Below are 25,891 nucleotides of genomic sequence, written 5' to 3'. Positions count from 1 at the left end.
AAAAAGTGAGAATTCCATATCTTTTTTAATTTATAGCAGGTCATCAGTAGAAATCCCCTACTGATGAAATGTCTTTAAGAAAAACACAATATACAATATTATTGTACAAAAAAAGACACACAAAGATATAAATATCTATTGTCTGGAGATGCGTATTTTGCATTACCCATAAGTGTATAGGCAATTTATAGACAGTAAGGGCTAATTTACAGGAGGACATGCTGATATAATAAAAAATCAGATGTAGAGATCGGATACAAGTACAAACCTGAAAATGAGCATAATACTGTGACCTTAATAACAGTGGTAGGACTACTTGGTGCTACCTTCTGGGTTTTTCAAAGATCTTCTTTCAGATTAACTGTTTATTAGCTCTGTTACTGGAATATAAAAATACAATGAGGAAGGTTCAAACTGGTGCTACTAATTACCAAGATATTTTAGTTTTTACACCCTCATGTCCAGAAATAAACATTCATATCAGTTGCCACACGACCGCATCTGAAACTATGGTCCTCTTGTGTGCATAAAATGAACAAGGACTGTGATAAATGAACATTTGATTTTAAGGCTCTGCAGAATTCAGCCATTGTGAATCGAAGCCCTAGGTCGAAGTTGCCCTCACTGTGACCCTGTGGTTTAGTTTTTGTGGTGCAGACTTGAGAGCTCTGATGCTGCTAATGGAAACATTTATACACATTCAGACAGCACAAATGTGGTGGTCTGATTGATCTGTGATCTTGTGAGTTTACAAAGGTGACAAAGTTCATCAGCTGTGATATATTGTTTATTTGCTTTTGGCACGCTTTGGTCATTTTTGGTGGGTTGTTATGCTTCACTGTTTGAAAGGACCAATCATTGCCAAACCCTTGTTTGCTATTTAGAGGTCCTTTTCAAAAATCCTCTGAAATATTTGCTTTCATATCTTTTTTTTTCTTTTTAAATTTCACATATTTGCAGAACACCAGAAACCAACCCAGGACATGCCATCCTGGAGACGGTGGTGCAGGTCTAGTGTTGTTCTGTTATGAACCCCATTTAATCACCAGTGGATTATTCTGCACCAGTCCTTCCATTGTCAGGGTAAAGTGAACACCCATGGGCCTGCAGCGTAAGTGTGCATAAAACCATTAGCTGTGTCTAAGTCCCTCACATAAGACTAATAACACTGGAACAGAAAGAGTGTGTCCTGTCACAGCAAACTATAGAGACAGGAAGAGGGCAGGGTTATCATAAGAATAAATAAATAATATGCTGGTCATATGAACTGTTATCGTCAGATAGTGATAATGAAAATAAGGAAAAAGCATGTGCTTATATGGTCATACTTTTTAGATGGGAGATACAGCTGTTTAGATGCAGCCAACTGTTCATTATATCACATATTTTTTTATTTCATACTACAACAGATCTAACACATTATTAATCTGCCGCTGATTGTGTGTATGTGTGTGGGATAAAGAGTAAGGCCTGAACAGAATGGTTTTAAAGTTGATTTACTGAGAGAAAACACCAGGTTCAAACAGTCTGCCTCATGGTTTCGTATGGTTAGTCTCTTTTTATCCAAGGCAGCGGTGTGGCTCTATGGATGGCAATGCCAATATGTCAGTTGGACAGTCCAATCCTTTGATCCACACTAAATCATCTCACATATATAGCCAAAAAAAGGTAGATAGATTAAAAAACTCAGCAAATAAGTATAGCACCAGGATTTATTCACATTCTTGCATGTCTCTGTCAACACTATAGAGAAAACCCCTGTGATTAATATTTGTGTCGACCACAGTTTTTAATACATTATTTCACCAGAATTCTTGACTCTAGCCTCAGATGTCAAGTTTTGAACAATATAATATCTTAACCCCAAATATTCCAATTTAAAGACAGTGAATTTCAGCAAAAAAAAAAAGGACAACTGAGAATGGGAAAAGTGTATTGACCTTATGTTAATACACTTTTAACGGGGTTAACTAATGTGCACTCTCACTCAACTCTAAAATCAGTGTCTCTCAACAATACTTCCACTGTTCTTGCTGTGAATCACCCCAAGTGTCCTTGTGACCCTGTGTGATAATCCAAACATGATTTTATGGCTAAAACTGTCCTAATTTCAGTCCAACACTACTGTAAGTCACCACTGGCCAGAAAGACAGCCAAAGACCACTGGGACAGCTGGACAAGCTGCAGGCCTGCAGTCTTTAGAGGCAGGGGGGCTGATAAAGTGGACTTTTGGAGTTCACAGTTCAGCAGACCCTTCACCTTCAGAGATACTGCTTCACCACTCATTCATTCACTCACTCACTCCCACTGACTGGGGTGACATACTGTAACCAGGGGACCGATAAAGAAGGAGGGAGGAGTGGATGACGAAGAGGAAAAAGGCTGAAATACGGAAAGTAAATATAGCTGAGGTCCAACCACATAATTAAAGCCTGATTATGACCCCAATGAAGATTTGTTTCCAATGCTGTAGAGTGTCTCTGCTGCTGAGACTTATTATTCGGATCTCTCACCTTCAGATTGAGGTTAAGACGAGTCAGAATAGTTGTGATATGAACAAATGTTTGGAACCTGATGAGAAGGCTTTGTGATCTGTACAACATACGACATCCTCTATGATTATACCCTTGATTCAGAAAAAAATACTTAAATGGGGAACATAAAAGGGAAAAAACCTCGAGCTACAAAAGAGGGATCTGTCATCCAGGATGGACTAACATGCAATAGTGTAGAGAGAAAAGAGTGCGGATTAAGCAGTTAATTACAGACAACAGATTATTGCAGACTGTAATCTGCAAAAGTATTTTTGTTGATATGTTCATAGTTTGCTAGGAAAGTCTTCAAGCGTGCGCCCCTCCTTAGAAGAGACAACCTCTAAAATTGAGAAGTAAAAGACAACCAGCTGCTTTGTTTTAGTTTCATATTCCCAAAGGCCTCCTCCCTCTTTCTTCTCTGCATCTGGCCAGCTCCTACCTGTCGACTGCAGCTTATTGTGCTCTCTAATGTGTGTTTTAAACAGCCAGACTGGCCAAGCTGAAGACTATGATCTCATACGACAGAGAAAGGTCCCTTTGACTGATACTGATCTGGTCATAGCTGCTCAACCCATGACCTTATACCTCTGCAGGCTGCTTTCATTAGCTCCACCTATATGCCGTATATAATATACTACTGTGTGCGTCTGATGCTATCGGAGCATCTGAACGAGTCTATATGTGCTCACACAAGTGAACGGGAATGTGTGTGCATTTTTCATATTTGACATATTTCGTTCTGCTTGTAAGCACATACATGCATGTGCACAGCATTTTCTCATAATGCAATATTTATCTCTGCACCTGACTGTGTTTGTCGAAGGATTTTTTTGTGTGTGCTATATTTGTATCCATAATTATTTTGCAGCACCTACTTCTATTGTACAATAAATGGACATTTCTTTTTGCTCAGTTGAACTCTATCAACTCTGAGGTTTCTCTCCACCACAGCCCCAGCTGCAGATGCCCGATCACTTCAAACACACACACTCAGACACGCACCATTTCTGTATTTGTCTGTCATCCACATATCCATTTGCCTGGCCCTCTATTAGTCAGTTATTCCGCTGATTTACACTATCTCTTCTATTATCAAACGACAGCAGGTTCTCATAATCATATTATACCTGGGCTGACTCAGACCATTTCACACACACACACACACACACGCACACGCACGCACACGCACACGCACACACACACACACACACACACACACACACACACACACACACACACACACACACACACACACACACACACACACACACACACACACACACACACACACACACACACACACACACACACACAAAGTTGCACATTAGAGCAGAGTAATATACCCATCATATCTGCTGGTGCTGAAGGCTGCTGTCATGGGCAGAAGGTCATTTTATTGGGTCTGTGTGAGAGCAGTGTGAGGCGATGGCAGACGAGAGAGGTCTTCTCCTCTCTCTGTTTTGTGTAAACTCAGATAGGAGCAGAGTTCCTGTGACAGACTGAAGCCAGGGGGATTTTTGGAGCATCAGGCGGCTCAACGCAGAGTGTTGGAAGAGCTTGAAAGGTGTTGAGACGTTAGTGGGTGCAGATAGCCCTGGGAGTGTGAGAGCAGGGCCGGGTATCGCCACCTATTCTCCCAAAAGACAATTTAATTCATGTTCACAAGGTGCAAATTTGATTTGATTTCAAATTTAATTCAATATCGTTTTGATTATGGATATGTCAGTTAGGATAACAATTTTGCTTGGATGTGAAATAAATTCTCAGAAATGATACTGTAAATTGTACAAGGAACCCTCTAACCTGGTGCAGTATGTAAAATATTAATGTTTACATTAAGAATTGATCCCGAAGCAGTGACATTAATGTACTTTCTATTAAACATGTGCACACTACAGAAGTCAACACAATAAAATGTAACTCTGCAGTCAGTGAGTATTGAGTTACCAGAAAAAAAATTGTACATGCTTTCTTTAGTTCTGAGGGTGACGTGAAGATACAGTATATTCCTAAAGAGGGAGCGGTATTTATACCCCTTCCCAATGATTTAGCATGACAGAGTTGGTACCAAGTTTCATATGATACCAATATCTTCACTCTAGCTGTAAAACAGAGACTGCTAAAGCCTCTTTAAAACTGTAATCTCAGCCGAGATAGTCAGTGGTCCTGTCATGGTCAAAAGCTTGATCTCAGCGTTTTATGAATCATTATCAGATCATTCAAATGAAAATCAACTTGGATCAGAAAATCAATTGTTTTGAGAGTCTTTGAGACTGGGTTGCTAGTCCGCCATTTTGTAAAGTAAAATCTTTCAAAAATGTGTCTTCAAAGTTGTTATTCATGTTATATAGTTGATATTATGGACGGCTTTCCCTCAACACTATATGATTCGATGACTGATTAGCACGAGTGTGTGATTAAAACTGCCTCTCACCCAACACTGAAAAGGACTTATGTCCGGATTAGTGTATTGGTCTGCATTCGGTACCAAACACACACACACACACACACACACACACACACACACACACACACACACACACACACACACACACACCTCTCAGAGCATGAATGAGACCTGTGATTGTTTTTTTTTCCATTAATAATCAGCCCACGTGATCGAGATCTGCACAACAAGCCGGCTCTCTCCCACACTTAACCCTCCACAACTGTAATGCTCCTATTATGAATGCATGTGTGCATACATAGTTAAGCTGTAGTATTAGCACATGTTTGTGAGCTTTTGCATCGTTGTGCGTATATATGCACATGCATGCGTGTATGTGTTTTTCCTGTGTGGGAAAATGGGCCTGTAATGAGGTGGAGCATGAAAGCGATTGTAAACAGAGGTCATTATCAGTGATAAAGCTCCACTCCTATTATGTGGCTATTTGACTTGTTATAAGTTTACTGTGAGAAAAGCAGAGATAAGGCCTGCAGAGAAAGTAAAGGCAATTTGGAGGCATCGATTTGGAATTGTAGGCACAAAGAGACCGCGGTTTGCATGGTGGTGGTGTTGTTGTCGAATAAGAAGGGAGAGAGAGAGAGAGAGAGAGAGAGAGAGAGAGAGAGAGAGAGAGAGAGAGAGAGGAGAGAGAGAGAGAGAGAGAGAGAGAGAGAGAGAGAGAGAGGAGAGAGAGAGAGAGAGAGAGAGAGAGAGAGGAGAGAGAGAGAGAGAGAGAGAGAGAGAGAGAGAGAGAGACGAGAGAGAGAGAGAGAGAGAGAGAGAGAGAGAGAGAGAGAAGAGAGAGAAGAGAGAGAGAGAAGAGAGAGAGAGAGAGAGAGAGAGAGAGAGAGAGAGAGAGAGAGAGAGAGGACGACAAGCAACAGGAGAGGGGTGTGGGAATGGAGGTGTTCAGGGACTCCCTGTGGACCCTACTCTGACATGGGAACACACAGTCACCCCTTACGAAGGCGTGGTCACCCCTCGCTGACTTCATAGGCTTGGGATGGGGGGGTGTGTGTGGTGAAAAGAGGACGTACAGGTCAGTTTTGTTGATACATCAAAGACAGATGCTAGGGATGAAATAAAGATGACCACTGAAAAGGTAGAATAGGGGAAACAATGTGGGGTTAAATACCTTGGTTGAAGCAAAACATTTGCATGGCATTCACAATCAAAATTTTAAAGTTTATCTTAAGACGTACTCTTTTGAAGCTTGCCAAAAAAATATTTAAAAAAAGACGGATAAAAGAGACCTTTTACCCATACAGTACACAAAGTAATGTTTCATTTTTCTAGACCATTTCCACTTGGCAGACGAGTTTACCAAAAACTTTTACGCCTGCTTCACAGTCATGACCGGCATTCAGATGTTTTCTCTGTCTGCCAAGAGGAAAATTACTTCCATGAAAATATAGCATAAGACTCAAATGAAAATGATACTTTAGATTCTTGTCATTGTATTTTAGAAAACATTTGTGAATCCACAATTTTTAGTGACAGAGTGACCCTGAACTCATGTAGGGTTATTGAAACTCTTCCTCTGCTTTCATACGAATGCACTGCTGACATACAGTCTCTGTCACTCATACACAGTACAAACCATGGCGTGTCCCCATGCACAGTTGCTTAAGATACCCAAACCAAGTCTGTCATTATATTGTCATACTTGGAGCGTGACATCACCCAACTCTCAGTCGATTTGGAGGCAGCCGAGCGGCGTTCCACTAGAATAGCACCATTACACAAGGTCGTCATCATAAACCAATCACTGGAACTTCCTCTCCACTTCAATCAGCCACTTCAGTCTGTGGCCTGTGAAGTGAAGTGAAGTGGTCAGTTCAGCCACCACTCTCTCTGAGCTCTTTTCCTGTCTGGAAATCAACACAGCATGCTGACTGTTGCTCTTATTGATAAAGTTAGAGACCTGTGCCTGTGTTTGTGTGAGTATGCCTCCGTCTAAGCCATTACGTCCTGTTTGGTTTGTTTACTACAGCCAGTTGTACTTTTCCCCATTGAGTTTAAATCTCATTCAGTTTCTTCATCCCTCAATCTTCTTACCTCAAATCATGAGAGGAGGCAGGTGACTGTGGCTTTGTTTTTGTGTGGGTGGAGGTTCCAGTTGGAGCTGGATTGACAGAAAATGTGTTATAGCAATTTATATGAACTATTTTGCAAAAACATTCTCTCACTGCAGCTTTAGCTTGCAGGTTAAAGGTCCCATATTCTGCTAATTTTCGGGTTCGTACTTTTATTTTGGGTTTCTACTGGAGAATTTTTACATGTTTTAATATTCAAACATTATTTTTCTCATACTGTGGTGTAGTGGTTAGCACTGTCGCCTCACTGCGAGAAGGTTCCAGGTTCGTATCCCGGCCTGGGCCTTTCTGTGTGGAGTTTGCATGGTCTGTGTGAGTTTTCTCCGGGTTCTCCGGTTTCCTCCCACAATCCAAAGACATGCACGTGTTAGGTTAATTGATGACTCTAAAAAAAATGCCCTTAGGTGTGAATGGTTGTTTGTCTCTATGTGCCCTGTGATAGACTGGCGTCCTGTCCAGGGTGTACCCCGCCTCACGCCCGATGTCAGCTGGGATCCCCGCGACCCCGACCCCGGGATAAGGGGTTGACGATGAATGAATGTATATAACTGAATATAACTGTATTCACCATCTGAAACACTTCCTTTTAGCGCCTGTCTCTTTAAACACCCCCCCCCCCCCCCTGAAAAGCCCATTCTGTTCTGATTGGTCAGCAGCTGTGCTTTCTGGCATCCCTGCACCGTTATTGCAGCAGGGGAAGGACTGTAGCAGCACTTTCTACCTATATATAGTATAGTTGTGACATCACAACTATACGGTAGGCCTGACTGCTCATTTAAAAGCACTTTCTCCTAATACGGACTGTGTGCTTTTTCCTGTGGATTAAGTGTTTTGAAACTTTCACAGTATTTATTATTATCATTATTATTATTAATACTATTATTATTATTATTATTATTATTATTATTATTATTATTGTAGTATTCATATTCAAGTCCACAATGGATTCATCTCGAAACATCTTCCTCATGGGTTTTATGCTGTCTTTGTCTATGATAACCTTTATTGTGCCGGTTATATACACCAGAGAATAGAAATCAGTAAACGTGATTTAGTCTGACTTTCTAATGTGCAGATAAATGTAAGTGAAAGAAATTCTAGCACAGCTTGTACAGTATGTTCTGACCTGACAACGTTTTACCACGTTTGCCCTAAAAGTGGGCATACTGCGTCATCTAGTGGCGCCTGTGTGTAACTTCAACCTACTGACCCCGTGACATATTGAAATGTAATAATAATTGTACTACATCATTTTGCTGTTCCTGAGCATAATTTGAATGTCTCTCTTTCAGGATGGTGATCCCTCTGTTTGATGATGACACTGGTCTGCTCATACTAGCTGGCATGGTGAGACACAGATTTATTCCCCTTTATTGTGTATTTCTGGCAGGTTAGAAAAAGAGGAAATGGTTATGTATTACATATTTATGCCTGAAAACATCCATGTAGTTGCTTCACTAATCAAGAATTCAGCAGTGTGTACTTTAAAGGTCAACTGCCATTTCTGCATTACATATTCTACTTCTGAGCTAATGAAAATCTTGGTGGGGACAGGAAACAACAAACTAATGTTTATTTCTGATTTACTACAAAGACATGTTTCGCAGTACAGTGTATGATTTAATGCTGTTCTCTCACACAGGGAGACACTGCGGTCGATTGCTTTGAAGTATCCACGTCTGAGCCTTTCCTCTCACAAGGTAAAGCTTGGTCACCTGCTGTCTGTCTCGATTACTGGCTCTACCTCCTGGTACCTGAATCCTCTCTGTCTGTTTTTTTCTACATTTTATCTCTGTAGTCAGCCACTGTCTGACGGACACCTCAACACGAGGCGTTGCCATTGTACCCAAGCTTGCGTTGGATGTCATGTCCTGCGAAGTGATGCGTGTGCTTCAGCTGACAGACAGCTGTATTGTGCCAATCAGCTACCAAGTCCCTCGCAAGGTCTGTGTATGCACAGCAATTACTGATTTGTCAACAGAAACCGCAGATTCATGCAAGTAATGTACATCTTTGAATTGCTGTTTTTATGCATGTTTGTGTGTGCTGCAATGTCTTCCAGCATTCAGGCAATGAGTTTCATGAAGATCTTTACCCAGATACAGTGGGCACAACTCCAGCCATGTCTGCCGAGGAGTGGTGGAAGGGAGAGAACAAGCAGGTAAAGGATCTCCTCTCTCAACAAGCTTATCCGATCTTTACACGTTATGTAGGGACGCCTCAGAAAATGAGCTCTTCTTGTCCTCAGGTGGAGAAAGTCAGCCTCAACCCAGACAAACAGCCCAAAACAAAGGCTCCACCTGCAAAGAAGGAGCTGGCCAATGGGGGGAGCAAGGAGGTAGAAAATGTTTTAGTATGTTGTGTGACTATTAAGGTTCCACTTCAGAAATAATGGTACGAGTAGATTCTCATATTCCTAAATTGGGGGCAGTAAAAATGTGACTGAAAATTTTCATTGTGACAAGTTAACATCTACCCTGCTGTTCTACAGAATCAGGCACGTGGCTGCTCCAGCTCCAGTAGTCCTCTGAGCACTCCCAGCAGCAGTGCTGCACCATCCCGCTCTCCCTCCTCCACCTCCGGCCTTTCCTCGGGCTTCCTCCCCAGCCCCAGTCCCAACCAGGCTGCAAAGGCTATCCAGAGCATGATAGGTATAAACACACACACACACACACACACACACACTGATATCTCATATTCTTCTTTATGGTGTCTGTCAGTTTATAATAATATTTCTTTAGTGACAAAGCTGTTGATTATGTCTGCTCTAGGGCCAACCTCCAAGTTCCGCCACATCCAGGGTGCAGTGATGCACCGGGACACACACATCACCAACATGCGTGGCCTCAACCTGACCACTCCAGGTGAGAGTGACGGCTTCTGTGTCAACCGCCAACGTGTGGCAGTGCCCCTCGCCATCTCCGGGGGCCAGATCGCCGTCTTTGAGGTACGGCAGCAGCTGGAGCATGAACAAAAATGGTGGTTTGAGCTGTATGTTGTGTGTCTCTTTATTCACTACTTGAAAATAAGTGTGTGTGTGTGTGTGTGTGTGTGTGTGTGTGTGTGTGTGTGTGTGTGTGTGTGTGTGTGTGTGTGTGTGTGTGTGTGTGTGTGTGTGTGTGTGTGTGTGTGTGTGTGTGTGTGTGTGTGTGTGTGTGTGTGTGTGTGTGTGTGTGTGTGTGTGTGTGTGTGTGTGTGTGACTGATTTTATTCCTGTCGCGTCCTCAGCGCTCTCAGCCTGGCAGACTACCTGACACAGCCCTGCCCACCATCCAAAACTCTGTCAATGTGGTCGACTTCTCTTGGGACCCCTTTGACACACACCGACTTGCTGTGGGTAGGTGAAATGCATGTACTGTTTAGGTGTGAGCAGCTGTTTGTTGTGTTGACTGTCCGTCCTGATAAGTGTGTGAGTGTGACTGACATCTCTGTCTCCCTGTCCGTGCTAGCTGGCGATGATGCAAAGATCCGGGTGTGGCAAGTACCTGAGGGGGGGTTGAAAGAGACCCTGACTGAGCCGGAGGTCATCTTGCGAGGTAGGACCTGGCCCACTTAGTGAAAGTACCATTTTCTCTCTGATAGACTGTTGATTGACAAGAAGAAGAAGAAGAAGAATTCCTTTATTGCATGACATTAACAGTAAAAGTCGAGTTAATTGACAGCTGCTGTTACCCCTCATAGGCCACACAGAGAAGATTTACTCCATCAAGTTCCACCCTCTGGCTAGCGGACTGCTGGCGTCTTCATCCTACGATCTCACAGTCAAACTGTGGAACCTGGAAAGTGGAGAAGAGGTCAAACTCCTCACTGGACACGAGGACCAGGTGGGTGACCAAGATCCACGCCTTCATCAGATCTTACGATACAAGACAAAATAAGTAAAACATCATAGATACTTGCTGTTTGCACAACAGCTTGGCTGTTTGGATATGTTTGCTTACTCCTCAACTGTCCATTTTACAAGTCTTTGAGCTTTCTTCTTTTTCTTTCTGGTTTCCACTTGTGGATTATATTCAGGTGTTTGCATTGGCCTGGAGCCCAGATGGCAAGCTCCTGGCCACAGTGTGCAAAGATGGGAAGGTTCGCATCTATGACCCCCGCAAATCCACTGCACCTGTGCAGGTATGTACAGCACACTAGAGAATATGGGAGGATGTAATAATTATTGGGAAAATAGTGAAAAACAACTTACCACTGCAGCTCTGTGTGTACATCTAACAGCTCAATACTTAAATTTAATTTAAAAACGCTTATTCTATATCATTAAAAGTGAGATTTACATTTGTTTTTTTATTACAAAGCAGGTAAAGGTGTTATAAACTGTGAAAGTATCAAAACACTCAATCCAAAGTGAAATGCACACTGCCCCGTATTCAAAAACTGTGCCCTTAAACGAGCTGTCAGGACTTCTGTACGGTTGTGATGTCACAACTATACAATATGTAGGTAGAAAGTGCGGCTACAGAGCCTTTACAGTCATTCACTGACTGAGGTGATGGTGCAGAGACCATAAAGCATGGGGCACGGTAGAGACTTAAAGAGACAGGCGCTAAAACGAAACATTTCAGACAGAGGGTGAATACAGGTATATTCAGACACACATTATGATAAAAAGAATGTTCCACTAGAAAACAAAAAGTCAAATATGAAGCTGAAAATGAGCATATTAATAAATAATATTTTTGTCACTGCTGTGTTACTACAATGTAATCTGCAGTGGGTTCGAATATCTAAGAGGCATTGTCAGGCAAGAAGCAGTGCGTTACAATGTTTAATCTGTGAAAAAATTACTGGTTATTTTTTATTCATTAACCAATTCTTTTCAATTTTTAATTAATTCTCTCACATTTCTTTTTTAGGAGGGCCCAGGTCCTGAAGGTCACAGGGGCGCCCGTGCGGTGTGGGTTTGTGAGGGCAAGTACTTGCTGGTGTCAGGATTTGACAGGTATTGAATATGGCAACGTCGTTTATTTAAGTGTCATAAAGCTGAAAAGAATCTATACAGTATATCCAGTAGTTAAGAGTGATGTCAGTGTTCAGCTGACTATTCTAACAAAATTGAACTATTCGAGCATCCTGCCCAAAATAACTATTTAATTCTACTGAAAACAGATCAGATCAAGTGTTAAATCATGCATTTAAAGGCATCAGTCAAATGAAAGGTTTCACCGCTGACTCCCTCGACTCATCCTTCTGCAGTCGCAGCATGAGAGGACTCTACCTGTACTCTGCTGACTCTCTGTCCTCTGGAGCCATAGCCAGCACCGACGTAGACGTCTCGCCCTCTACACTCATCCCTTTCTACGACCCTGACACCAGTGTGGTCATCCTCACTGCAAAAGTAAGCAAATAAAAAAAGAAAATATAGTTGCATATAAGGTACATTTGAAAATCCATACTGAGAAGAACATGAGAATTAGATATTAACAGTATACTGTGTGTTTATTTTGTTTTCCAGGGTGATACCAGAGTGCACATTTATGAGATGGTCCCTGAAGAGCCTTACTTTATGCAGTGCAGCCATTTTAACTCTCCTGAGCCACATAAGGTAGAGCTGAACTCCCTCTTACTATGATTTATTTTTGTCACGTGCGTACATACTGTACCAGAGTGGTTACAATACCCTTCTTAAAACGGTGCCATGTTAGTGATGCTGTATGTGTTTTTGTTTCAATCCTGGTTGTTTTCTGTTTTGCAGGGCTTGGCCTTTCTGCCCAAGACAGAGTGCAATGTGCGTGATGTGGAGATCGCTATAGGACTGTTGCTCACCAAGACAACCATAGAGCCGGTGGCCTTCAAAGTACCACGGGTCAAGGTGAGACAACTACACCACCTAGTGGACTTAATAATGCATTTTTTTTCTGATAGGTACATAAATGGCTATTACTTTAATTATAGAATGTATTAATTAATAACGCTATATGTGTGTGTGACTCTGTGTCTCCAGAAAGAGTTTTTTCAGGACGACGTGTACACAGACACAGCGGTCTGTTGGGAACAGGCACTGACTGCTTCTGCCTGGCTGTCTGGCTCAAACGGCCAACACAAAAAAATCAGCCTAAAGCCTAAAGATATGACGCCAGGTGTGGACACACATCATATTTATACATACTGTGTGGCCTTGTCTAACATATCTCTTTGCCTAGGTGAAGATGCTTGTATGTTTCTGATTTTGATGGTGTTTTTTATTAATATATCAGTGAGTGAGGCCCCCAAAGAGGCTCCAGTTAGGAAATACATGCCCTCATCTTATTACCTGGAGGAGAAGACTGATGAACAGAAGAAAGAGGAGGTGAAGATGATCTATTATGCATATTATCCACATCAAAATACTCATGCTAATGTAGTAGCTGCTGAATAAAAAGTAGCTGTGTTTTTCTGGTGTGTTTTAACACTCAATGTGTGTATGTGTGTCCCAGCTGCTCAGTGCCATGGTGGCTAAGTTGGGGAACATGGACGAACCGCTGCCACAGGAGTCCTTTGAGGGGGTCGACGAGGACGAGTGGGTGAGTGAACGCGATGTTTTAAACACACTCTGTTACCGCTGTACCGGTTACATATGATGAACCCCTGAGCTACTAATGGGATTTTTTTCTCTTTCAAATCCAAAAACTAGAGTACTAAAACTCAAATTTGGGACATCAAGTGTAAATTGTTGAGCTGCTCCATAGACAATGAATTGGGAAAGAGGTTACAGATGACACTGTTCTGAGTTTATGGAAACATTGCCTTGTAGTTGAGGGTTTACCATTTACAATGTGCGCCTCTGTGGGTGCTGCCATTATTGTGTGACGTCAGATAACTCCTTCTTCATGAAGTCGGGGTAAGATGAAACTTTGAGTGGCGTTCAGTTCCACTTCTAGTAGGACGTCAGACATTTTCGAGGTTCCGAGTTTTATGGAACACAACATTACTTCTCTGGTTTCAGTCTTTGAGAGAGAGTAGCTCATGTTAACAAATTTAGGCAATGAAAATAACATATTGGAATTCTTTAAGTAGGTGGTGTTCCCCTTTATTTTGTTAGTTTTAACATATAAGCATTAGTTTCAAGAGTTTTCTCAAATAACACATTATTATAAAATCATCACAATACTTTCACTGAGCACCGATAGTTTAGCATCAAATACTGAGACAGTACGGCCTGATGAGGTAAGTAAAGATAATTTCTAATAAGTCTTTACTTATTATATTGCTTACTGTGGCTGTTTTGTCGTGCAGGATGACTAGAGCGGACGCCATCTTGCCTTTGGTTCAATCAAGGTGCCAACAGCAGAGAGAAGAGAACAGATCAACTGTCAAGTTACGTTGCCATTTTATGTGTGATGGTGCCACCCACGCGTCCTCTGAGCTTAAATCAGCCAACATCTCAGCCTACTGCACGCACAAAGAACACTGTACAATGTGAAAGAATAAATGATATGGGGGGGGGGAGACAATAACTATAACACAACATCTGATATCAGTATGTAGCCCAGCATATGTTAAGGTTTGGAAAATTAAATGTCATGTCGTCCAGTTTGGTGTTCATCATATCCGATTGCATGAAATTTAATAAGAAAATAATTTTCAACTGTAATTCTCAATCCTCAATCTGGGATTAATCTGACAGTAATGTCTTTGTTATGTTAAAGCAGACTAATACAAGGCTACACACATTTTCAGGATATTTCCACAAAAATCCCACCATGAGATGATACAACGGTAAATAAAAGAAAATAATTCATTGAAATCATATATCAGGACACCTCAAGCATACATTATTCTTGGTCAACCACCATAAATTAGTGCAGGGTGAATTAAAAAGCAGGCAATCAGCAATAATAATAATTCTGCAAGTTAAACAGACCAACTCTAACTTTTTGTCAAGCAAATGAGTGTTTCATCACTGTGTTTCTTTTTGTCTGTGGTATGGGACCGTGGTTTAAGCATGATAATACGCTTTGAGGTGCCCTGATATAAAAAGATAATGGTCTCATCTTGTGCCCAATCTGTTATTTTCTGATATAAAGATACCGTTGCATACAAAGTTATCTGTATGTGCACATTTACCTCCGCTGTTGACCACTGCTTGCTTTTTCTACGGGCCAGTCATGTGAGCACACTGAGTCACACTGTGTCTTTGAGAGATGTAATGTTCATGATCTCTGAATAAGTGAATCATCACACATCCGATATAAAACAACCTTTGTCTTCCTGTTTGAGCGGTAAAAAAACACACACACTTTAATATGCTCAAGCCTTCAGCAGCAAAAACCACACTGAGGATACAACAGGGTCACCAGTGTTCATGTTTGGCCATGAACTGGAATTTCTAATGACAACATTAAGTTCACTTTTTCTTTGCTAGCCAATTATTGAATAAGATGTCATTTTAACAATAATGTGTTCCGGTATTTCTACAAGTTAGTAGTCTTATTATAGTCTTACTATAGTCTTATAAGTAAGGGTAAAGGGTCAGTGAAACTGGGATGTTGTTATGCATTGAAAGCCAAACCACCTCCTCTTTGGAGGTTTTAGAGGGGCCTTTGAAGACTTTCGTATATTCTTTCCTTTCTTTTTTTTTTAAATCATGTTCTTTGTTGGTTTTCAGACTGTTTGGGGTTATTCCTCAATTAAATGAGCTAATTTTATTATATAATGTTTACTGGTAGTATATAATCACGGTGTTAATTAATCAATAATATTAGGGATGCACTGGAGCAACTTTTTCAGTCCCAATGCAGATACCTGGGCTGCGTTTATCGACTCCTCTACCAGTGTTTAATTAACAAGCTGTATGCCTCCCTGTGTGGTGGTCGGATCATTCTTTTATGTGTACAAGGCAACTTCAGGCTTGACTTAAACATTGCTTTCCTAATTATGTAAAAACAAAATTGAACTTTAAAAATAAATAAAAAATTCTCCTCAATGATTTCTTTCAAAATGTAACAAATGCATACAAAGATATAAATTCACAGAATTGTTATATAATATTAAAAATAATAAATCATGCAGCAGCAACGTTGTAAGAAAATCTTCAGAATTAACAGGAATTCAAATTCAAATGTAAACATTTTTAAATGCAGCAACACATTGAATTAATTCTAGTGTATAATGTATAGACCTTGTTAAATTAATTCCATTGCCAGGCAACAGCCTTGGTCCTTGTTAACTTCCTGTCAGCTGATATCATTCACATACACTGCAACAGGAAATAAACTAGGACACATAGAATGTTTATGTTTACATCTTTGAAAAGGTCTATATAGTATACAAACATAGAATTGAATTGATCTGCCCCTTTGTCACCGATTCCCGATCCAGCTATTTGAGTCAGCCCGATATCAGTATTAGATCAGTGCATCCCTAAATAACAGTCAAGTATTAATAACTTACAATGCAGCCATAACAGGTGTCATGTAACTTCCAATCAGGGCTACAGCAATATCTGCAATAATCCAGGCTTGAACCCACCGTTTGTTAACAACCTCTGATGAAACGAACCGTCGATTCAGCCATGCATGGTTGTGCACATCACGTTGTACAGGTGAACTGCAGGTGTTGTGGGTGTTTGTGTGATGTACACTGTTTGTGCTTGTGATTCTCAAACGCCATACTTTGTAATATTTGTATTGGATTAACTTGCCTTCCATTGTGTTAAAAAAAATGAACTTCCTTTTTATACAGTGAGTAAAGAATTGTTGGGTTTTCTTGTCTGGAATGGTTTGTGGGTTTTCTTTTCAATATTGTCTCACAATAAACACATTTTTCAAATCCAATATTACTTGTGGTTTTGTGATTAAGTCACCAAGCTAATCAATGTGAATTGATATGTAAGAACAGCTTAAGTGATTAACTGGGCATACGTATAAGGGTCACAGAAAGTAAGTGCATGAAATAAAATATATATGGACGGTAAATGAATTGCATTTATATCTGGCTTATAAAAGAATTAATGAATCGACAATTTTAATGTGTTTTTTACTATATCATACATGATATTGTATATATTAATTGAATGTGAAATACATTGTTTTATTATAGTTTTAGGGGTGACTTTTTAATATCTAGCCTGGGAGAACCGATGTAAATGAGCCTTCTAGACTTACTCTTGATCATTTACAGTTTTAATCATTGTCTTTGATAAATAAACAAAAAGAATAAAATAAAGAACTGTTAAAAAAATATATATATTTTTTTTCTGTTGTGGAAAACTGTGCACCTGGTGGAGATATTCATATCAGCATCAAAGCTGACATGCCTGACACAACTATTGGTGATACTTTAAAAAACAAAATGAGGCTTTAATATTCACAGATATGATAATGTTCACTCCAATAGTCACAGTTAAGATCATTCTTCATTAGTGGTACAGCAGAAAATGAGGATAGTGCAAATAACAAAAGCATCAGTAACAGATGCAAAACAGCAATAGCCTATGTAAACAGTAAAAAGGGTGAATTTAAAAAGGGCAAGTGACAGTAAAACACAATAAGCTCGTAGTTCACAGTCTTCATTGGGGTAATGGATATTTATGTAGCCTATTCCAGCACACAAAATATTATTTATCACAAAAAAAGTTGCCCTCATATATTTCTTATGTTTTTAACTAATTTTAAGGCTGGTTTTAGTCCATATAGTCTGATAAAGGAGCTGCAGTTGGACCTCCCTGCCAGTAGATGTCAGTATTGGAGATGTCGCTGTTCACCTGGTTTATCTTAAATTCTGTGTTTTTGATCCTTCCCTGAACTTTGACCCTTAAATAACCTTCATTGGTGGCGTACATGTGTGACAACAGAAGCCTTGCACTGTCCGGGGACCTGCATAATTCTATAAAATGGTAAGAATACATTTTTGAAAAGGCCGTGTGTATATTTAGCATAGCTAACGTGAGTGAGTCATGTCCGCTGTGAGTCTGTAGCAGCTAGCTTCTCCAACACAGTTACATAAGGCAGCTGTTCCTCTTTACTAAGCCATTGCTAACTTCATTTAGGGAGAAACCAATGTGCCACACTAAGACATTGCTAACTTCATTTAGGGAGAAACCAATGTGCCAAAATAAGACATTTCTAACTTCATTTAGGGAGAAACGTATGTGCCAAAATAAGACATTTCTAACTTCATTTAGGGAGAAACGAATGTGCCACACTAAGACATTTCTAACTTCATTTAGGGAGAAACGAATGTGCCACACTAAGACATTTCTAACTTCATTTAGGGAGAAACCAATGTGCCACACTAAGACATTTCTAACTTCATTTAGGGAGAAACGAATGTGCCACACTAAGACATTTCTAACTTCATTTAGGGAGAAACCAATGTGCCACACTAAGACATTTCTAACTTCATTTAGGGAGAAACGAATGTGCCACACTAAGACATTTCTAACTTCATTTAGGGAGAAACGAATGTGCCACACTAAGACATTTCTAACTTCATTTAGGGAGAAACCAATGTGCCACACTAAGACATTTCTAACTTCATTTAGGGAGAAACGAATGTGCCACACTAAGACATTGCTAAGTTAATTTAGGGCGAAACGAATGTGCCAAAATAAAAGTTAATTCATGTCCAAGCACCTATGAAGGCGCCTATGAAGACACTGTCACAGGGTTTTACAGCTGTAACATTAAAGAAGGCGCTTTTTTCTTTCTTTTTTTTTTTTACCTCAACACGACATCTGTGTTATTCTGTTGTGTCCAAAATAATGGCTGCTGACCGACCTCCACTCTCTCTTTTGGGTTCCCATGATTGCCAGTGTGAAATGACACGTCTGCTTGTTGTGATTAATCTTTGCATTTCCTCTGCAGGCTAAATATCTTGCACAGATCGTTGTGATGGGAGCACAGGTGGTGGGGCGTGCATTTGCTCGTGCTTTACAGCAAGAATTTGCAGGTATGATCCATACTGTGTATACATATATGCTTAATACTACTACATACTTAATTATTTTAAATTGAGACAAATTGATGATTCATGTAACTTTGTAAATTGAATATGTCTTGAAGTTTTGACTGTGTGAGTAAAGCCAGTAATTTGAGGGGGGGAAACTGATTCCGGAAAAATGTGAAAGGCATTTTTCAGTATTTGCTGAAATTTCCCCCCCCCATACTCTAAATGACTCAACCAATTTATCGTTAATAATAAAAAGTAATTGTTGCAACAAGGGCCGGGTGATATTGCTGAAATCTTGATCATTATCAATACAGATATTGTCTGATATCAATACACATCATGGGGAATGTTTGCAAAATGTTCATTTGGGCAACAGATATTTGTAGAATAATATGATAAGATCATATCCAGACACGTTTTTCTTTTTAAATCTGATAGAGTATCACCCAGTCCTAGTTGCAGTTCTATTTAAAATATATATTATTAGGTTGTCTAATGAAATGGAAGTTGCGAGTATTTGTATTTTATGCTTTCTTTCACAGCCAGTCAAGCAGCAGCACAGGCCAGGAGTCGAGCTGGTCAGCACTCTGCTGCGGCCTCTAGCATCACTGGGATGAACCTGCAAGAGGCACAGCAAATCCTCAATGTCTCCGCACTCACCCCTGAGGAGATCCAGAAGGTACAAACGGACTCTCTGTCTCTTAAGGGAACGGCCAAAGTGTTGGTACTATGCTGCAGAGCCTCTTATAACAGTGTTTTTATTACACATTTGTAAACAGGATTTTTTTCACTGTAGCATGCATGTGCTACAGTGAGACATTGTTTTTAATTATTACCTTAAATCATTAAGTCCAATTGTACGGAGCTGATTTGGACAGGAATACTCCATCAGTTTGATGATTGCTTGTATATCATTTTCCCTACTCAAAATCTATATTTTGAGATGAAACACTCCAACAAACAACCCTTTTGGAAGTAAAAAGTGGCACAGTTGTAAAATATTGTTACGGTTAGTCATAGCTTTACATAGTGATGGCTCAACATAAGGATTCTGTACAGAGCTGCAAAGTACATATCCAAGAATTTGCATCTCTGTGAGTGAACATCATGAACGTGGTTTTCATAAGCACGGTTTGTTAAGTTAGCTTGTTTGACAACAACGTGTTTCTTTACATTCTGCTGTAACAATGTTGAGAAAATGTTTCAATCAGTGTCTTTGCTGTGTCTTACCTCTTCCAGAGCTACGAGCACCTTTTTAAAGTTAATGACAAGTCCGTGGGCGGTTCATTTTACCTACAATCAAAAGTAAGTATTTTATATCTTTGGATGCTATACAATGATTTTCAGAAGTGTTATATTGTGGACTTAATAAAGGTGGAACCTGAGATTCTAATCCAATACACCTTCTGTCAAATATAGTGAATATCTCCTCACAGTCTGCTAGCCATCGTGCACTGAAAAAGATCTGGTGTTCATACACAACCCTGGCTCTATCTGAGGGAAGTCTGGCACAAAATGCTGAAGGAGCACTGACAGGAGGGGGTTATTTGTTTGGGTGTTGAGTTCAAATATCAACTTCCTTTCTCCAGAATCACAAACTCCACCTTCTTTAAGGCAATTTATCATTTAGAAGAGAACCCAATAAGACTTTATTGCCCAGTAAAGTAATTGGTTTTAGCTCAAGAAAATGTGAAAATAGCATATTATGATATCAAGAAACCATCAGATCAATTAATTGAATTTTAATTGATGAATTATTGTGTAGTAAGATTTGCACCTGTTTTTTAAAATGCTGATTGCACCTACAGTCTCCAAGAGTTTTGAGCCTCAAACAGGAAAGTGAACGTGGATGACTGTCAGTCAGGATGAACGTGGCTTTCTCTTGTCCCGGCAGTAGATAAATCATTCAGCATTGTCTGGAGATATCCTATTGACTTTGCAGCCCAAGCTAACTACTCCAACAAGTTTACATCTAAGCCTGCACTCCATCTTGGGCCTCATGACAGTAACTTTCTAAGTCTGAAATCCAATCTTATCTCATTTCAGGATGACATCCATGGTTTACAGAAACATGTTTCCTTACAACATTTAGGAAAGAAAATCCTATTTTATCTTAAGAATGGTCCTCCCAACTTAGCAATCCTTTGTAAGGAAAACGTGGCATGGGGTTACACAGATCAGGCCCCACGTCAAGGGGGGGACACCCGTACAGTTGTCCCTGGGCCCTGGAGGTGGGAGGGGCCCAAGCAGACCGTTTTTTTTTTCTCCAAAGGTCCCCTTGGGCCCTTTCCACCTCCAGGGGGCTTGCCATTACTAAAAAAAAAAGAAAAACACGTTAGGTCCGTAAGCGACCAATTGTAGTAATGTCCATTGTACCAATGTCAGAGAGGAGAAGGAAGCCAGCCTGCAGATGTAGATAGCGCTGCTGTTAAGGTGAGCTGCGCTGGAGGGATAGAGAAAGTATCAGAGCAGGTGGATAGAGAGAGTCAGTGTGCAGATGAGAGCGGAGCAGGAGAGGCGAGCTGTGCTGAAGAAAGGGAGGGAGGCAATGCCTCCACCTCTGAGTCAGACCCAGAGAAGTTATGTGCGTCGGAGTCGAACTGTGCCCGCACAACATAGGGCCTAATTAAAGCCATGTAAATAACTATGTGTTGATCTATGAAGCATACATGTTCACTCAAGTTTAGGAATGATACCAGTCTCAGTGTGTTGCTGTATTTCGTTGGGTCATCATTCACTAATAATGGACTAAGGGGGGAACTTGCCTCAACCACCACCAATGTCTAACACCCACCTAGTCTATGGGGGAGTTGATTCCATGATGCTGTTGAGCGTCAAGCTGAAAATTGCCAGATTTAATGAAGAGGCACCAACACCTCTCTATAACACCGTCTTGGTTATGCGCATTAGTGTGCGCCTCAGCACCTCCTTTCACACGTGCGCGCGAGGGGGCACTATAAAGAAAATCTTTTCCCAGGCACAGGGAAGACATGGCGGGCTTGCGTGCATCCTAAACATAAATAAAGACATGATAGGAAAGTGCCAACTGGAGAATCAAATTTACAGTTGGAGGCCTGTGATAGGAAAGGACACAGCCATGAGTGTAGGAATTGCTTCCGTAATGGAAATATATGATTTTTCCTATTTTTAAAGATTAAAGTCCCATTCCAGACTAGGGATGGGCATGATCAGTCAATGATTGATTATTGATCATTGAAAATTTTGTCACGTTAAATCTTTCTGCAGTTTCAAAAAGTCGGCTTGCGTGATTTTCAGATTCAAAGTGCATTTCTTAAAATGCAATGATCAGTTCATCTTCTATCTTTGTGTCTGTGTTACATGTCTGTCTTTGTGTGTGTGTGTCTGTCTGTAATTCACTCTTTGAACTGTGTCCTGTTTGAAATGATACTACTGTTTTATCTCTGTCATTCCTCTCTGCTCTGAGTGAACCATAGTGTAATTTTGTTATTTGGGTGCCCTCTCTTATACTCTTTCATTATTATTATTGTTGTTTGTGTGCAGGTGGTGCGGGCTAAAGAGCGTCTAGATGAGGAACTAAGTATTCAGACACAAGATAAGCAGCAGTCGCAGCAGAATACAGAAACATGAAGTATGAAAATATGCTTGCCCTTTCTTTCCTCTCCCTTTCCTATGTAAATTATAACCCAATAAAAGCATTTTCCTTTTCTCTAGTCTTGATTTTGTGGCATTTTGTGGTCAATAGATGTGATTTGAAGACAGCAAAGAACAAATTAAATATGGGCGTATTGTTCTTTTATTTAGATGAGCTGTTTGTAAAATGTTTATATGGCATGATCTTAATCCACACAAATATTTTAATTTATGTCAGTCTTCAGCTACTGTGCTTTTTTAATGCCTGGAATGCAGAGCATGGTGAGTGAAGCTGCAGCTTGTTCACTATAAATCAGGGTGATATTATTTTTATTTAGTGTGATGGCAGCATCATGTCTGTGTAAAGAGGCAGAATCAAATATACCTGGACCATTAATATGTATAGTGTATGTACATGTGCATATCTGCAGGAGAAATAAAAAAACAAGTATCAAATACAACTTTATTAAACATTTTTTTCTTTTCATTGACATGATTATCAATATCGTAATAAAATTCCTCTAAAACAGGAGAACACCGCTATGTTGTACCAATTGGAGACTTTTACAACTCTAAAATTCTGCATGTTCAACCACAGAACATGATGCCAGGAAAAAATATATTTTCATATAATCATTTTTTTTTCATATAGTGTATAGCATCTATATTTTACCTATAATAAAAAGGCACTTGGAAAAATTAAAATACTGACATATCTCACAAATGTGCAAAAAAACATAACTTGGAACAGGCCTTGCATGGCCTTAGTCTTATCATTAACCCTTTGTGCAACACTGTGGCACTTCAGTCAATGGCACCCCTTTACAATGACACTGACCTAGCTAGCTAACACAAATTTTGTGCCCTGGAGTTCCACTTTCATGGCAGTAAGTGAGGGTTACTTTGAAAATCTCCAGGAGCAAGTACCGCTTTTATACTGTCAAAAAAAAAAAAAAGACATCATATTCAGACATTTCAACGACTGAGGATGATTTTTACAATTATTCTTGGTTCCCAAAACAACAGATGAATAATGCTGTACACTGAGAAAGGATGTGGCAGCATCTCCGTATCTACACACGCTATGAGGGGAACAAAAGTGCAGTTTATTACAGACTGAGCTCAAAGGGTTAATGGATCATACAGCTTATTTGATATTGAAAAGATGTGGACCCTGTGAGGATCCGTGTCGTATTATTCAGCTTTCTGCCGCCTCTTTCTCTCTGTCCCTGGCTTCGACCTGCAGAGGAGAGACAGACAGACTGGGGAGGAGGAGAGCCATCTCATTTCTGGGTTTTCGCTGTTGCCACGGAAACCATGTCTAGCCTACTTAACACCTGTTTCTGATGACATCACATGCCAGGATTGTCCACTCACAACAAGAGATTCACTTCAATGCTCAGTCTGAACCCAGAGACAGGCCACTTGTGTGTGTGTGTGTGTGTGCGTGGTGTGAAGGGGGAGAGGGTGTTTAAGATAATGATGACTAAGACTTACTGAGGCAGAAACACAGGTATGCAGTTCATCTCGTGGGAGGCCAGACACGGTCCTCAGACAGAAAGGGTTATATTTGTTTTTGTTTACTGTGAATGTCGCTCGTTAGTCTGCCTGTTTTCCCCATCTCTGGTAAAATGCTTTGTGGCCGGAAGGTGGGGGAGTTGAGCCTTTTGGGTTTAATCTATAAAAAAAAAAAAGGAAAAAAACCCCAGAGGGCAGACAGAGTTCAGTGGCCTAGTTTTCTGCAGGCTTGTATGCCTGTGAGTCGCTGCCACATTGGGCCCAGCACAGCCAGTGACTTCAGAGCCTGAGAGGGCCGTTTGCTGGCTAGGTGGCCAGATGGAAGGTGGCTGCACAGCAGAGCTATCCTCTGCCTCCGTTCCTTCTCCTGGCACACAGCCTCTCCCCTCATCTCTCCCTGTCCCTTGTCCATTCATTCTTTCATTGAGCCAATCCTTTCAGTCTTTGCTCTCACGCTTTCCCAGCGCTGCCCGTCATTTCACAGTCTGATGTAATTTCTCTATTCCCTTCATTTGACGAAATAAATTAAGTCAGAATAAAGGAGGCAGAGTTTGTAAATCTATTTCAGCCCCAAAGAAAATTTTGTTAGGACACTTAATACAGACAAGTATTTTGTGCCTACAAACCCCTGTAAATGATCCTCATTAAATCAATGTGATTGTCAAGGAGGAATGTGATATCATTTGGTCCACTAGATATATACGTTTTTAATATTCCCCTCAAGAGCAGTAGTCTCCAACCTTTTTGGCTTGTGAATCCTTATCACAGTGTATGGCCTCCGTTTGGACATACTGCTGTGAGCAGTTCAACCAAATGGTAATTTTTCCTTCCCTCATTGGTTCATCTATCCTTAACTGGTAACCATACTCAGTATTTCACAAGAAATCAATGTTACTAAGAGGCTACAGCCAAGTCAGCACTTCTGTGAGGCTGTTTGAGCAAAGCTGTGTTATGAGCTAAATGCTAACATTACTTAAAATATTTAGCTGGTTCCCCATCTCTGTTTAGCATGTTAGCATGCTAACAATTGCTAATTAGCCCTAAGCAGTTCTCGAGGGCCTAACTAGCCCTGTGTTGAGTTTTCATTATAAGATATTGGTTTATATAGTGGTAGCATCAGTAACATCAGTAGGTTATAAGCATTGGGTGGATGATTTCAACTTATTGACCCATATTGAACTTACTTACTTAACCACTTAACCTTTGAACAAGTGGAAAGCATAACTAAGAACATAAGGATACAGGGATGGATAGCATAGATATGGTAACCACTAGGCACAAAGTACAGCTGAGGCTGACAATGTCATTAGTTTTGCAGGTATTTGGGTATAAACCAAAGGGTTGGACTAACTGTTATATTAACTGTTATAATCACCCAATAGTTGAGTTTAGACATTTCACTTAAAACCAAAATGTCAACCTCATAGTGGTACTATGAGAAGTCAGGGGGTCACCAAAGTCATAGGGATTCACCCTCTGGGAAACATGTCTGTTCAAAATGACATGGCAATCCATCCAATAGATGTTTAGATATTTCAGTCCGGACCCATCCATTGAGCCACATCACTACAGTCTGAAAAAGTGGAATTTTGTGTAAAGGAAAACATGTCCTTATTAATCTATTAATATACTGTAGTCATCATGTGACCCTTCACATTTATCATAACCCCAGGTTGGGAACCACTGCCCTAGAAGACACCCCCCCCCCCCCCCCCCCCCATCTTCTCCTCAGCCCCTCTACAGACTCATCCTCAACAGCAGAAAGCTGAGCACAGAGCAGCCATCGCAGAACACAAGAAGCAACTTCAACA

At 40.5% G+C, this 25,891-nt stretch overlaps 1 protein-coding gene across 3 annotated transcripts in view; it reads left to right on the top strand.

Annotated features, from left to right (window-relative positions):
- The window catches only part of LOC310959592 (mitochondrial import inner membrane translocase subunit tim16-like), a 117,990-nt gene extending 95,348 nt beyond the window's left edge, over positions 1 to 22,642 (top strand). Inside the window, exons 10-31 of one of the 3 annotated variants that reach the window (XM_083930998.1) lie at positions 8,369 to 8,423; positions 8,719 to 8,776; positions 8,875 to 9,020; positions 9,139 to 9,237; positions 9,325 to 9,414; positions 9,568 to 9,727; positions 9,848 to 10,023; positions 10,305 to 10,413; positions 10,526 to 10,612; positions 10,758 to 10,900; positions 11,094 to 11,198; positions 11,936 to 12,021; positions 12,276 to 12,417; positions 12,535 to 12,624; positions 12,775 to 12,891; positions 13,024 to 13,159; positions 13,277 to 13,368; positions 13,496 to 13,582; positions 18,866 to 18,950; positions 19,493 to 19,629; positions 20,190 to 20,255; positions 22,473 to 22,642. In XM_083930998.1, coding sequence (XP_083787124.1) covers positions 8,369 to 8,423; positions 8,719 to 8,776; positions 8,875 to 9,020; positions 9,139 to 9,237; positions 9,325 to 9,414; positions 9,568 to 9,727; positions 9,848 to 10,023; positions 10,305 to 10,413; positions 10,526 to 10,612; positions 10,758 to 10,900; positions 11,094 to 11,198; positions 11,936 to 12,021; positions 12,276 to 12,417; positions 12,535 to 12,624; positions 12,775 to 12,891; positions 13,024 to 13,159; positions 13,277 to 13,368; positions 13,496 to 13,582; positions 18,866 to 18,950; positions 19,493 to 19,629; positions 20,190 to 20,255; positions 22,473 to 22,559 — 2,353 coding nt within the window. In that variant the 3' untranslated portion in view covers positions 22,560 to 22,642. Of the gene's footprint in view, positions 1 to 8,368; positions 8,424 to 8,718; positions 8,777 to 8,874; positions 9,021 to 9,138; positions 9,238 to 9,324; positions 9,415 to 9,567; positions 9,728 to 9,847; positions 10,024 to 10,304; positions 10,414 to 10,525; positions 10,613 to 10,757; positions 10,901 to 11,093; positions 11,199 to 11,935; positions 12,022 to 12,275; positions 12,418 to 12,534; positions 12,625 to 12,774; positions 12,892 to 13,023; positions 13,160 to 13,276; positions 13,369 to 13,495; positions 13,583 to 14,294; positions 16,829 to 17,806; positions 17,896 to 18,865; positions 18,951 to 19,492; positions 19,630 to 20,189; positions 20,256 to 22,472 lie in introns of those variants that run through there. The other 2 variants (XM_083930996.1, XM_083930997.1) reach the window with 2 other exon arrangements.
- The last annotated feature ends 3,249 nt before the right edge of the window (positions 22,643 to 25,891 follow it).

Source organism: Echiichthys vipera (genome assembly GCF_963691815.1).
Source record: "Echiichthys vipera genome assembly, chromosome: 17".
In the NCBI taxonomy this organism is placed as follows: domain Eukaryota; kingdom Metazoa; phylum Chordata; class Actinopteri; order Perciformes; family Trachinidae; genus Echiichthys; species Echiichthys vipera.
Note: the sequence above shows the minus strand (reverse complement) of the source record. Positions and strands in the feature narration are given on the sequence as shown.